The sequence below is a fragment of the Podarcis melisellensis genome, assembly GCF_964234715.1.
Source record: "Podarcis melisellensis genome assembly, chromosome: 8".
Lineage (NCBI taxonomy): Eukaryota > Metazoa > Chordata > Lepidosauria > Squamata > Lacertidae > Podarcis > Podarcis melisellensis.
The window spans coordinates 43,696,801-43,712,227 of NC_138540.1; the positions used below are offsets into that span (position 1 = coordinate 43,696,801).

At 45.4% G+C, this 15,427-nt stretch overlaps 1 protein-coding gene across 19 annotated transcripts in view; it reads right to left on the reverse strand.

Moving 5' to 3' along the window:
* The window catches only part of ZFHX3 (zinc finger homeobox 3), a 384,144-nt gene that overhangs the window by 18,117 nt on the left and 350,600 nt on the right, over positions 1 to 15,427 (reverse strand). For all 19 annotated transcript variants that reach the window (XM_081923280.1, XM_081923279.1, XM_081923276.1 and 16 more), the window contains 3 exons: positions 8,534 to 8,664; positions 8,003 to 8,203; positions 880 to 982 (listed from right to left, as the gene is read on the reverse strand). In XM_081923280.1, coding sequence (XP_081779406.1) covers positions 880 to 982; positions 8,003 to 8,203; positions 8,534 to 8,664 — 435 coding nt within the window. The remainder of the gene's footprint in view (positions 1 to 879; positions 983 to 8,002; positions 8,204 to 8,533; positions 8,665 to 15,427) is intronic.

Here is a 15,427-nt window from a genome sequence, read left to right on the forward strand (position 1 = left end):
TATTTAAGGAGTCAACAGCTATATGCTATTCATCTGGACATGTTGGGACCTCTCACCAGACTCTTCTCAAATGGATCAAGGGTGAAGACCCCAACCTTCTCCCTTTCTCACCAGAAGAACAAGATGCTCTCCTTCACGCTATCCTCTGTCTTGGCTCTGCCTTCACATGAACCTCTCTCTTCCCACTCAAAGCTCAGGCCTCACCCACTTCTGCTGCCTTTATGCACACACTATGAATGTGTGGTGCTTCTTCAACAGCGTTTTATAATGCATGGCACCAAACTGGCAGAATGTAACACCTAGTGATATGTCAGCCATACTGCAATTAAGACTGCTGGGAAGGGGCATGAGGGAGAAGGAGAGCAAGAAGGGCATTCCAGGTCATTTTTCGTTGTGTGTGGGAAAACACAAATATGTTCCCGGTTAGATGATGGAGATCTGAATGCACTAAAAGCTCCCCTCCCAACATACACCCAGAGGCAATCTGTGCTAATCTTTCATAATATGGTGTTCTGTACAAGGCCAAAATTTGGTGCTCCCAAATGGAACCTCGATTTTGCACCCCCTAGGCTTGATGCCCTGTGCAGGGGAACCACCTGCACCACCCTAAATATGGCACTGATACACCCTTGGTCATGCATCAGACTCACAGAGTTCCGCCTACCTTTGGCTCAAGCACCAGAAACTCAATTTGGGCCTGTAGACCACAGAAAGACTCGCCTCTGCTGCCAAACAGGCTAAGTATCATCACCCACTCAGAGTCCCAAACAGAAGGTGCAGAAGAGCTCAGACATGCCAAGAGTCACTTCTAGACTCTGGAGCATCTGAAAACCCTGAGGAAAAAGTGCCTCCAACTGAGCAATTAAAGTTGGTACTGACCAGGCTGCTTGGTTGACTCATCCGTGCTGGTGTTCCCATCTCGATCTGGTGTTGCAGCTGGAAGAAACATACTGCTAGGCATCATAACCTCTGGGGTTGTCACCTGTAGATACCCAAAAGAGAAGAAGACAGGCAAAAATGTCTTTAAAACTTTTAATATGTTGTCAGTCTTGAGCCCCCACACAGACTGGTGTTTAAATCAGCCCAAAACGTTCCCACTGTTACATTTTGGACATAATTAGGGGCACATTTTCAAAGAATAGTATTATTAATATTTTCCTTTATGCTCAGCTTAGTCTTTGATCATTGATAATGTTTTGTCATAGCTGTGAAAGTTCTTACGCAACTGATTAGGTAGGTATGTTGAAAGGCCCATCTTAAGTGGCTGAAGAAGTAAGGAAGCTCTTAATTAAACCACATATTGGAAACCTCACTGCAGTTTTGAACCAGGAAGGGCTGTAGTAGCACTATTTTCAAAATTGCTTAATACAAAAAAAGGAGCTAGAAAAGGAAAGAGAGATGTGTCAAGGGAGGCAGGAGAAAGATAAATGGAAGGGACAGCAGATTGTCTTTGGCAGGCAAAGAAGAAGCTTCAGTCTCCCTTTCTGCACATCAACAGAAAAAGCAGCAACAGCACAGCCCTCCTCTTCACTTGGGCTCAAAGAACAAGCAAGATCTCTTGATAGCAAAGGCCGGAAGGTCAACGTTGAGGAAAACACACAACCATCCATGTTTGTTATGGCTGAAAAGAATACGATGAACTGAATAGGCACCCATAAATGATGATAAAAAGGGTCTACATTAGGAGCAAATGTAGGTCCCTACACAGGCATGCAAAGATCATCATGTACTCTTGAAAATATTGGCTGTCGCATGCTAATGATGAAGTGGAGTTCAAAGATGGGATGGCCACAATGGTTGCCTTCTGATGATGCACCTCTGCAGAAGGGAAGCTGTGCTAATTTCTAGCAGCAGCCAACTCCGGTTGTTTGGCGAACAGTAGTGCCTTTGCTGGGCCTTAGCCGACAGCATCAGTGGCACACATACAAGACGGCGCTCAAAAGCAAACAGTACCAGAATGGACAGCAGCCATTTTGCTCACTCAAACAAGAGTTCTGTAGGCTGCAGTGGTGATGGGAATAAGCAGATCCAGAGTTAGAAATCATTATATATGGGCTTGGAAAATAAAATAATAGGCACCATTATGCCATTAAATAAATCTATGCTGCAACCATATTTAAAGTCACTATGTAAAGTTCTCCCCTGTCCAATTACATTTAGTATTTATTTCATTTAGCAAAATTTTTATATTGCTTAATAAAAAACAATCTCCAAGTGGTTTACATAAACGTGTAACGAAGTCAATAAAAATAGTAATTAAACCAACTTTAAAAGTAGAAGATAACAAAATAAAATATAGGTAAAACCTTAGAACTTTTTTAAAAAAACAACAAAACAAAACAAATGAACATAATTAAATTATATGTCTTTGTAGACTTGCTTAAAGGTTATTGTTTTTTAACCAGTACAATCAAAGCACCTGGCTCATATTAATATTGTAGGCTGACTCCAATGATGATGATGATGATGACTATTCAGTATATTTATAGCTCGCCTTTCTTACAGGATATCAATTATAAAATAAAATACATAATAATATCATGGCTCGGAGAAGCAGAGTCTCTTTAAGGAAAGGCTGCTAAAACGTTCAACTTTTTAGTTTTTTGGGGGGGAAGATGACTAATCACAAGTGGCATGATACGGGTAATGAATGATAGGGTGGGGAACCTCCCCCACCCGCCAAAAAATTCTAGAAATCTGGGTCATACTCTCAAGTTGATTGGCAATAGGTCCAAAACTGACACCAATGAAGTATTTCTTCAAAGAACACCTACTGAGCTGAAGGAATTCACAGCCTCACGATGTAGCAATGTTTCCTTCTTTGATGGCTTTTTAAAAAGCATTAAATGAATTCATGAGCGGGATGTGTCTGTATGTCTGTCCATGGTGGTGGTTGAGAGGCAGCAGCAAACTAAAGGGTGGCACTGAACAAGGGATGGCTGCTGCCTACTCCCGAGGGTGCTTCGAGTTCCTACAGGCAACTAGCTGGAAAAGAATTATGGGAAGACGGCTGGTGTCCTGAACCCTTATAGGGGAGCAGAAACAAAGCTGATGTATGAAATTATTTAATATATGGTATAAAGACAATTTAAAAACAGACAATATGTATTTATTTGTTTTCAAAGTAGAAACATACATATTGTCTCTTTTCATCTTTTGACCTTCTATTAAATCATTTCATACATCAGATTAGTTTTTCCTCATCTGTAAAGTGTCTTTGTTTTTCTATCATTCCAACTTTTTTCATCTTTGACCTGAATGCAGAAGTCCATTCTTGTCTTGCTTTATGAAACACACACAATTTGGAAAAATGAGTACAAAAATTATTGGGAACAAGAAACTCCTTGCTTGCTTGAGCACAAAATAAAAGACGGACACAAAGCTGATCCAGTGGAAGACTTTCCCCACTTTTTGTGAAAAAGCAAGTGCTCTGCTTTACAAAGACTGGCTGGTGCCTCAGGGCTCTGACTTGGGCTACACAGGCTACATAGAGACACCCCACTTTTCATTCTCCTCCTGCTACACAACAAGGCAGCTACTCTCCTAGAATTTTTACTTTTTGTAGAAAGGAAACAGCTCTAATCCTTCTCTTCAGTGTTTGTTTGGGTTTTTTTGTCTCAAGTACAATTGCCCTAAAGGCCAATATGCTCTCCCTCAAACTGGTTTCTGTATATTCCTGTTGTAACTGTTCTGCCTATTTGGCTTTGACAACCACTGAAGGGCACTACTAGTATCCACTGACTAGTAATACCCATGGCAAATTCACATAAGTAAATGCCCAATGAGAAGGAGGAGGCTGGAGTCAGTGGACCTGGGAAGCTGCACAGAGGGTTTTTCCAGGGATCCTGGCTACACACCATGTAGAGGCTATACAGGAATGAACAGATCCTGTCTCTGAAGGGAGATGAACCAGGAGGCACAACAAGTCCCCTCCAGCATTCCTGTCTATTTTCAAGGCTGTACCATCCCCTATGGAGAGATGGGGCTCAGAGTAGCCCCGAGGGTAGGATTTGAGAGATGAAGGAAGTGGGAAGAGGAAAGACAGCAGGAAGGAACAACAAGTGCCACTCTTAGCACTATCAACAGGACAGGCACTTTCTCTTCCTCTACAGAAATTATGAAAATAATTCAAAAGAAAGTGTGGGGGAAAGGCCCAGCGGAGTAGAAAAAGAATAATGTTATCTAACCTAAGTTGCACATTATTACAGCAAATCATGGTCTTTCCCCACAAAACTAGGACGGTAGCCACCCCCACTACCAGACTCAGTACGATGGATCAGTAATTGTTTTCATACACTTTAATTAGAAAAACTGAGATGGCTACGAATAATAATGGAAAGAGAGGCTTTTGCACTTGAAAGGTTGAAGTCAATCAAGTGTGAATGACGGCAAAACCAAAAAGAGAGGGAGGGGGAGAGAGAGAGGGAGAGAGAAAGAGAGAGAGAGACACCAATTCATCAAGCGTCTGTTGTCTTGCCGCGTCTTTAATCATAATTCCTGATTGGGATTCAAGAAGGCAGTAAGCAGCGATTCTTTGTCTGCCTTCACCTTCCGTCAATTAACTCTCCCTGAAATATAATCATCAACCTCACGTGCTCCTCTGCATTTCAATCTGCTGCTGCAAGCCAACCAGTTCTTCCTTCCTTCCCACCTTAGGTGTGCTTAACTCATTCCCTTTCTCTGGTGGGATACTGCCCACCCCCCAAGCATTTAAAGGCAGGAGGCTGAGATGGGGAGGGATGCCCCAAGGACCAAAGGGCCCTGTTAAGAAGTGACTTGAGCAACACCCCAGGTGTCATTTCAGCTCCCTCAAGGACATGCTCCTCAGCAAGCAGTAGTCATGAGTGGAGAGCTACAGATCCTTTTAACAAGGAACACCAGTTCTGCTCAGAAGAGGTGACCAAAGCTGGCTTAACCTTGTTTTGCTCACCAATGGCATCAAGGGATTTATGCCTGGAGGGAGCCAAGTTGGTGGAAAGCAAACCAGTGTGCCGCCCCTTCCTTGTTGCTTCCAAATGGCATGCAAGAGCCTTAATTTCTGCCCGTGGCCCACTTTTGCACTACAGATTGCAGCATTGTGGCATGTCCACCTGCCCCTTCTATTTGGCAATGCCCTGTAGTTTAAGCTACCAGTGTGGGTCTGAGCATTGCAAGATCCCAAATGTCAGCTGGTACCCAGCCCAGGTGTTCCCCTATGCCTTCTCCGAAAAGAGATGCCACCCTAGGTAGTGAGAGGAATGAAGAAAGAGAGGAATGAAGCCCATTCCTCTACTATCTTCTTGTATCAGACCCCATTGTCAGTTCAGACACTCCCTGCCCCCTACAACGGCTGGAATCTAATTGGTCCAAAATGAAACCTCCAGCAAGAGTCTGACTGAGAAGACACATTAACATCTCCTCTGTCCGTGCAATGGGGGAGGGGGGAGTTGTACAAGACGAGGTTCCAGAGCCAGACAAAGGAGGCAATTTCCATTACAAAGAATGAGAGGGAGAGCGGGCAGGAGTGTGTGTGCTGGAGAGAAAAGCTTCATTAGGCTCAGAGAGGCAAAGCGATGGCACTATACCAAGGTCACTTCTAATTTAGACCATCTAATTGGCAAACATGGCTCCAAATGGCTATCATCTCACAGGGCTCAGAATTAATGAAGGCCGATTATTTTCATTACCTTCATCCGAGATGGGGAATGAGACGGGGGGGGGGGGTGAGATGAGGGAGAAAAGAGGATGACCGAATGACAGTGGAAGGGAGAGAGAGACACACAATGGGGAGAGGAGAAGATGCAAGTAGGGTGAGAAACAGCACCAGAATGCAACTGGGGAGGAAAGACAGATGAATGATGGAAGGCAAGAAAGAAAAAGAGCTTTTTTACTGCCTTCAGCCCCTCTGATGATTCTGCCAAATCAACACAGTCCTGCGAAAAGTGAATCAGCCACAAGACTAAAAGCTGGGGGATAAGTCAGTGCTGAGCATAGAGAAGGCAACACACCATCCCCAATCAGAACTGCAGTAGCAACCTTTGGTCTTCACAACCTCACCCCAACCCCAATCGCTGGTCAGCTGGTGTACAACACCCCTCTCATAATTGCCCTTGCCCCACAGACAGTAGTGCAGCACAACAGGCCTCTGACGAAATGGGGAGAGGGCTCCCCTGCTATTGTTGACAGGGAAAGAGGGGGGCACTGTGGAATACCCAGATACACAGCACACCATGGTATCAGCAAGTAGCTGTTGCTATGGCAACAGTCATATTAAACATGGCAGGTTCCTGAAAGGCACATGATTAAGTAAGATTAAGAGAAGCCTCTCCCAGCCCCAGTGCAAAGGCCAGAGAGGGGCCCTCACAAGAGCTCTGAAGGGACCCTGCCTTTCTAGGAGCAGCATCCTCTTGCCAATCGCTTGGGCAGACTGATGTCAGGAAAAACTCAAGACGACAAGTAGCTGGGGCAAAGATCAGAATGCGCTTTCAAGCAATCATGAGTGACATTCTGGGAGAGCCCTGGAAGCAAAGAGGCTCTTTCATGCCGAGGCCGAGTCAGCAGCAGCAGCTTATGGGATTGGAAGGAGAGCTCTTCTGCTGCCTAGGTAAGGTCCCCCTCAACTGTTTATAATAGTGCCATCAGTGGGCATGGCACCTAACAGTGACAAACGCAAAGGGACAGGTTTAGAACGTGAATTTCAACAAGAGGGAATATGGAGGAATTTGGGGACAGAGTGGATGAAGACACACAAAGACAGTCACATGTACTACTTGGGATTCCCTGTAGTGGTGTGTGCACAGTAAGGACTTAAGCCAAACGAGGGGAGGAAACCCCTGGAGAGCTCGAAAGATAAAGCCAAGACACTTGTGCTGGATATGGTACTCTGCTGCTGGATTTTGAATAGAGATGAAAGAACTGGTGAGGAAAGGGAAGGCAAAGTCAAGGCAAAGGGCAATCAGAGCAGAATCAGCAAAAGGGACTTAACAGGAAGAGGCAAGTTTGTGCAATAGAAAAACTTTGAACAAAAAATGTGTAGGCCATTTAGACAAGACAAAAGAAAGCACCTTATCAGATAATACATAATTAGCATGTGGAATTTCCTACCACAAGATGTGGTAACAGGTGGACACTAAGCTTGGATAGTTTTAAAAAGTGATAAATGCATGGAGGATGCCTCTTCTATTAGGCATGTCAGCAGAATGGAATCCCTTTGAATACCAGATCTGGAGAAAAGCTCCATGCCCTTCTTGGAGGTTCCAGAGGCATCTGGGTGGTCAGTGTCAGAAAGTGGGCTTGGCAGTAAAGGACCCCAGTCCTATCCATCAAAGCAGTTCTTCTGGCCTCAGTCCTGTGGGACCAGCTCACTTGCCTGAGGAGCTTAGAAAGCTGCCTTATACCAAGTCACACCATTGGTCCACTGAGTTCAGTATTGTCTATACGAACTAGCAGCAACAACACTCCAGGGTTTCAGGCAAGGAATATTCCCTGGGATTGAACCTGGGATACCTTCTGCATGTAAGAAAACATGTTCCCCTGGCCTGTGATGTCAAAATAAGCTTCAGCCTGTGCTAAAGGAAGGCCCGATTCCTACTTTTGTATTGCTGACCCAGGTCACAACTCAAGAGGTGGCATTTCAACAGTGCCTGGTATCTGCTTGCCTACTGGCAGGTGTGTTGAATTTGGGCAATTCACTGAAGAGAAGGAGCAGGATCAGGAGGAGGAAGGGAAGAAATAATGCAGGCAAGATGGGCCTTCTAGGGGTGGGGAACATTTTTCCCATTGAGGGCCACATTTTCTTGGGGGTAATCTGTCACGTCAATCAGTGGGTGGGGTCACCCGCTTTTTCTGCCACCACCACTCTTCATTTTCCCACCTCCCCTGGTGATTGCCAGGGTGGGATGGGTTGGTTTTCCAAGAAGTCAAAACCAATTGCTCGCAGGGGACTTTATTTCCTCCTTGCCTCTTGCCCTCCCTTTCTTTGGCTGAGAGGTGCAGGCTGCCCACCCACAATATAGAGACTCACCGTCAAAATGAGCTTCTCCACACAGTCCGGGGAGACGCTGTGGAGGTGAGTGAGGTGCAGCTGCAGGTGGATCTTGTTGCTGAGCATGTCCTGGCAGAGAGGGCACCGAAGCATTGGCTGGACCGAGTGCTGAGTCATGGCATGGACCCTCAACCGGTTGACATCGGTGTTACTGTACTTGCAATATGGGCACTGATATACCTGGAGGACAAGAAGACATCACAAGCTTTGGCAGAATAAAGCCTTGATAAGGTCAGGCTGCAGGACAGGTGTCTTCCTCCACCTTTTTAACACTTTTTGAAACACACTGCCCATTTCCACAGTAAGAATAATCAAAAAAACAATTTCACTACGAACTGCCTTGTGGGCCCAAGTGGATTTAAAAGTTGAATATAAGGAGGGATGGGTGGAAAGGAAGAAAGGAAGGAAGGAAGGAAGGAAGGAAGGAAGGAAGGAAGGAAGGAAGGAAAGAAGGAAGGAAGCTGAGCCATTACTTCGCAGAAGCAAGTGCCAGTTGCTCCAGTGCCTCACCTGCTCCAGCTTGGTCTCATCTGATGTTTTAGGCCATTTGGTGACAGGCGACTCAGAGCTTCTCGGAAAGGAGATACGTTTAGAGGATGCTGGGGACTCTGTCAGCTCCTTTTCAGCTGGGGTAACATGTGCTGCAAAAAAAGGGGGACAGAAACAACTGAATGACTATGTGACACCTCAGCTCTGGAAGAACCTGGAGGAAAGAACAGCATCTATGAATTCCTCACAGATGGCCAAGCCTCCCATTCTGCACTGCTCCTCAGTTCCATTCCTTTACATAAACATGCTCTGAATCTTCATTCTGAATTACTTTTGAAGCTTTGGGCTGCAAATCACCATCATCACCATCATCACCATCAAAATCGGGTCAGTGCATGCATGCCAGATATGTGCTACAGTTGTGGAAAACCTGAAACCAGCATGAGCTGGATTACCTGAAGATCCCTGAATAAACCTGTAGATCATCTTAGATCATCTGGGGAAATTCTACTTATGGTACCGCACCCTAGAGAATATCATAGGGCAGTGATCCAAAAAGGGCCATTTGGCCCAGGCTTTCTAGGCACTTTTTTTTACTTGAATCCCCTCAAATTCCTATTTTTGTACTACTGTTTTGTGAGTTTTATGTTGCATTTTTGTTCTAATGATATGGTTCGTTAGAGATTTTAAAATTACAAGTGCTTTGTAAATGCTTTTAAATAAATAAAATAAATATGTGCTGGTTGGTGCTTTCTCCCTGCAATGCCCCTGCAACATTCTAATCTCCCCACTGTATTTTTAGGGGGAGAAAAATGTCCCTTTCCACTTTGACTAAGAACCATTTTCCTTCCATGGACCAATGCAGCCAGACTGTGGGTGAGCCCAGCTGAGTCACACATGCTACAACTTTACTCTTCAGTCACCCCTGCATGCTCCATGTCAATAATCACTCTCCAAGCCTGATTCCAGGATAACACTGATGTCCATTAGTGCTTTTGGAATTACTCTGGTGAATGAACACAGGCAGACAACATAGCAAAGCTAAAACTCGACATGGATTTCTAATGCAATTTGAGTCAACAAAGGGAAGGGCATGGCAGACTCCCCATGTAGTTGGGATGGTGGGGGGAACACAGGCGGCTTGAGAGGTTCTGACACTCCCACCCACCCAAGACAATCACATCATCTACCTCACATTGCATCAAACATGCACATAACACCAGTGCTCAAAAGCTTGCACCGGCTGCCCACACGCTACTGGGCCAGCTTCAATGTTCTTGTGTCAGTTTACAAGGCCCATAATAACTTGGGCCCAGGATACCCCAGGGACCACCTGATCCCTTATGTTCTCACTCAATCTCTGATGTCTTTGGGGGAGTCACATAGTCCCCCATGGTGTGGATGTATGGGTCATAACCACAAGGAACAACACATTCATTATTGTGGGTTCAGTTTGATATCACCATTGAGATCAGACAGGCCCCTTCCCCGTTGAACTTCCAGGACTTATGGAAGACTCCCCCCCCCTTGCAGGCTTGAATTCTTATTTTATAGTTTTAAACTCCTTTTTAGTCTCCTGTACACTGCTCAGAGAAGACTCTGATTACGTGGTATACAAATGGTTGAAATAAAAAATAAATAACCTCCTGCTGCAATTTAGAGATAGGCATGCAGGCTTTCGTAGATGCCAAGATAAGCTCCCTCACCATTTCCTCTCTCTATCTCTTTCAAACATAGCAAAACTGGCCAGACTGGTCACAAACCCATAGAAACACCAGAAAGGCAGAATGAACACCATTCTGGTGTGTTCCAGGAAGTTGATGCTCTTCCCAGAATGCCCGCCTTATGACCTTTGAACTCTGTACCCTGGAGCACATAAATCTGCAGGGCATCTATTATTTAAAAACTACAAGGACAAGCATATTACACCTAGCCCCCCTGAACACACACATTCAGAACAGTACTTTAATCTGTATCGAATCGACTTCAAACCCATTTCACCCTTAATGGGAGTTATTCATTTTCACTTGAAAGGTAATATATGACAGCTGGATATTTAACATGATGGATTGGCTGCCGATTAACTAAGCGGTTTAACGCTTCTGGCTTTCTCCCCCCCCCCAGCCCCCCTAAAGATGCAAGGAAGATTCTGATGGGGGAATTTGTTCAAAAGCCACAAAAGAGGGCCCTTCACAAAGTTAAATAGGCCTGAAACCAAGGCTCCCAAAGGCACCACTGAGTCACCCCATTGCTCCTCCAACCAGATAAGGGAACTGGGGCTCCTCCACAACTCTGCCAACATTTCACACACACCACCCCCAAATTAGCCTGACTCCTACTGCCTTAAAAACTATCACCATCCCTGTTAGCAAGGGAGGCTGGGTGAAGCCATTTGCAGAAGGAGGAGACCTTCGAGCTAAGGATAGGGGCAATAGAGGAACAAAGGTTACAGGCAGGAATATATCAGGATATACATTGTTGGGCTGTTACTGCTACAATAATTGCATATATTATAAAATACAGAGGTGCACACTATATTTCATTAGACTTCTGATGAGAAGTTATTTCATCAAGTCTACTCAGTCATATAATTCTGCAATCTAGGTTGGTTTTAAAAGATTTACTGATTTTATCTGAGATTTTTTAAATCAATACTTTAAAATGTTTTTTTGCAATTTTAGATGTGTTTTATTGATAATGTTATCAATATTATATTTCTACTATTTATTATATTACAGAGTTTAGTGATTAAGTGATTTGTAAATCTTTCTAAAAGGAAAGAAAGAAATGGGTTATAATGTTTAACCATGTTTCATGTATTTTAATGACATGCTGTTTGTTAAGGGTATTGGAAAAGCTTTTGGGGTTATGATACAACAAAAAGTGGTCTATGAGCACAATAAATCAATAAATATATGGAAGATCAGAGAGTTTGGGCACAGTAAGCCCAATGCGTTTGTGGTGGATCTAGAAAAATAGAGGAAGCTAGGATGGTGGTGTAAGATGTATGTATAGCTGAACAGGTCTGTGCTCCAAGTTCTGGACAGAAGTAAAGTGCATAAAAGCTGAGACATGGCTGTTGTGACCAAGACAGGAGGTGACCACAGCATGAACCAGAGTCAGATTTCTCACCAAGAAGACAGAGAAAAAGGGGCACATTTTTGTGATGTTGTAAACTGTGGAACAGACGTGACCTGACAACAGGCTGAAGAGCGAGGAGTCAAAGATCAAAAACATGTCAATGGATATGGAGTGTAGAGGAGGATGAGGAGAGTGTTTTTGGGGAGTGATGAGAAGTTAGGTTTGGGACAAAATGGGTTAAAGACAGTGATGAAGCATCCAAGCACACTGGAGACACAGGGGGGCCTGGGGTAGAGAGGTAGAGCTGGGTGTTATTAGCCTATGGATGGTACTGAATGGCATAGGATTGTACAAGATCACTCAGGGACTGTGTATAAAGAGAGAATCACAGAGGAACAAGGGAAACCCCATTTGAGGAAGAGAAGAACATTGCTAGGGTCAAGCAGGAAGCAGAGTTTGCCTGTAGATAGCAGCAGGGCTGGCATCAGGGACTGGCATGGTCAGCCACCTCCCCAGGGACTCAGAAAGGCCCATTGCTGATCCTGCTGCCAATGAGACACCTGGCCAGCACCCCTGCTGCCATCAAAGGAACCCCTTATTCCTGATGTCAATCTTCACCCACCCACTCATCCCTAGTGGGGAGGGGGACACAATTTTGAGGAACATAGGAGGTTGTTTTATACCAAGTCAGACTAATGGCCCATCTAACTCAGTTCTGTCTACTGTGATTGGCAGTGGCTCTCCAGGGTTTTATGCAGTGAACCTTCCCAGTTGTACCTGGAGACAATGGTGGGGATTAAACCTGTGACCTTCCTACATGCAAAACATGTGTGCCCCTCCTAAGCTACAGTCCTTGCCCACTGTGACTGCTTGTGGTTCTCATTCATTCACCTCATCCCCCTATTCTCTCTACAGATGCTTACCCAGCAGCGGCAGTACAGACTGTGGGAGCTTTTTACCTTTTCCCCACTCTACTGATGGGCTGAGATTATGTTGTTTTGTTACTAGTGTGCTGCCAAAGCTTCCTGTGGCTTTTGTGGGGAGGGGGGCATTGTGTGTGTATTTATTTTAATTAATTGCAGCTGTTTTTCTGTATGAATTTGTTAATCAGATAATGTAATTATGTTTAGAAACATAAACATAAACCCTGGGGTAACAAGCAACTAACGAGTGTACATAATATTAAATGGCAACAACAGGGTGTATCCAATGCTAGTACTACTCTGAGGAGGCCCACTGTAGTGAATGAACATGACTATCTAAGGTTCATTCATTTCAATGCGTCTGATTTGAGCAGGACTAGCACTGGATACAACCTAATAGCAACAACAGCAGACAGCCTGCAGACACACTATGAAGAGACTCTAATGCAGGCATGGCCAAACTTGGCCCTCCAGATGTTCTGGGACTACAATTCCCATCATCTGTGACCACCGGTCCTGTTAGCTAGGGATGATGGGAGTTGTAGTCCCAAAGCATCTAGCAGTTCGAAAGCACCCCTAAGTGCAAGTAGATAAATAGGTACCGCTTTATAGCGGGAAAGTTAACGGCATTTCCGTGTGCTGCGCTGGTGCTGGCTCGCCAGAGCAGCTTCGTCACGCTGACCACGTGACCCGGAAGTGTCTGTGGACAGCGCTGGCTCCCGGCCTCTTAAGTGAGATGAGCGCACAACCCTAGAGTCCGACACAACTGGCCCGTACGGGCAGGGGTACCTTTACCTTTACTTTAGAAGAGATACCATAGTGGAGAGTTCTGATTTTATCACTGCAGGAGATGAAGTCTTGAGGGTGGGACACTGCAAATCAGATCTTATCAAAAGATAAAGAAGAGGCATTGAGAATTCTTAAAGAGTTGGTGTGGATCATGGAACCAGGAATATGGTAGACAAGAAAGAGGAGAGGGTGGACTTATAATGCTGGCCGGTTCCTCAGAGGTATTCAGCTGTGTGAGAGCATGAATTCAACTGTTTTCTTTTCCATTGAACGGAGATCATCTTTAGGCCAGGTGTTCCTAGCATCTCTGAGCCAATATTTATCTATATATGGGTTGTTAAGATATTTATCTAAGATGACTATAAAAGCATAGAAAATGAGGGCATTGCTAGTTTTGTGGGGGTACCCCAGTACATTGGAACTACCTGGAGAAAAATCCTTTCCTTGTGTTTTATAAACTTGGTGTGGCCAAATGTAGCCAGTGCTCTAGATTAAAAGCAACAGCTCCTGAAGTCACTCACTACCTCTAGGAGCTCGAGCCTTTAAACCTTCACAATCTGTCACTGACCTCAACAGGCCCATGAAAACAAGAACTTAGCAAGCGTTCCTTCCGTTTCTAATGGGACTTCTTGATAAAGTACTGGGAGACAGGTTGATCTTCTCTAGAAAGACATCTTTAGATCTGGCCAATATGACCAGCTATCGCCCAGTCGCAAATCTTCCATTCTTGGGCGAGGTGATTGAGCGAGTGGTTGCTGAACAACTCCAGGCACGCCTGGAAGAAGCGGACCATTTGGATCCCTTCCAGTTGGGATTCAGGCCTCATCATGGGACTGAAACTGCCTTGGTCGCACTGGTCAATCATCTCCGGGAGTGGGCTAGGGACAAAGGTGAGATCTGTTTCCTAGTTCTGCTGGATCTCTCAGTGGCTTTTGATACCATTGACCATAACATCCTTCTGGACTGTCTAGAGGGGCTGGGAGCTGGGGGCACTCTTATACAGTGGTTCCGCTCCTCCCTCCTAGGCCGTGTTCAGAAAGTGGTGGGGGGGGTTCAGACCCCTGGGCTCTCACTTGTGGGGTGCCTCAGGGTTCTGTCCTCTCCCCCATGCTTTTCAACATCTACATGCAGCCGCTGGGAGAGATCATCAGGAGGTTTGGGCTGGGTGTTCATCAGTATGCGGATGATACCCAGCTCTACGTCTCTTTCAAATCAGAACCAGTGAAGGTGGTGAAGGTCCTGTGTGAGTGTCTGAAGGCGGTTGGAGGAAGGATGGCAGCTAACAGATTGAGGGTGAATCCTGACAAGACAGAAGTACTGTTTTTGGGGACAGGAGGAGGGCAGGTGTGGAGGACTCCTTGGTCCTGAATGGGGCAACTGTGCCCCTGAAGGACCAGGTGCGCAGCCTGGGTGTCATTTTGGACTCGCAGCTGTCCATGGAGGCGCAGGTCAATTCTGTGTCCAGGGCAGCTGTTTACCAGGTCCATCTGGTACGCAGGCTGAGACCCTATCTGCCTGCGGACTGTCTCGGCAGAGTGGTGCATGTTCTAGTTTTCTCTTGCTTGGATTACTGAAATGTGCTCTATGTGGGGCTACCTTTGAAGGTGACCCGGAAACTACAACTAATCCAGAATGCAGCAGCTAGACTGGTGACTGGGAGTGGCCACCGAGACCACATAACACCGGTCCTGAAAGATCTACATTGGCTCCCAGTACGTTTCCGAGGACAATTCAAAGGGTTGGTGCTGACCTTTAAAGCCCTAAACAGCCTTGGTCCTGTATACCTGAAGGAGCGTCTCCACCCCCATCGTTCAGCCCGGACACTGAGATCCAGCACCAAGGGCCTTCTGGCGGTTCCATATTGCGAGAAGTAAGGTTACAGGGAACCAGACAGAGGGCCTTCTCGGTAGTGGCGCCCACACTGTGGAACACCCTCCCTTCAGATGTGAAGGAAATAAGTAGCTATCCTATCTTTAAAAGACATCTGAAGGGAAGTTTTTAATATTTAATGCTGTATTGCTTTTAATACTTGACTGGGAGCCGCCCAGAGTGGCTGGGGAAACTCAGCCAGGTGGGCGGGGTACAAATAAATAAATAAACAAATAAATAAATAAATAATATT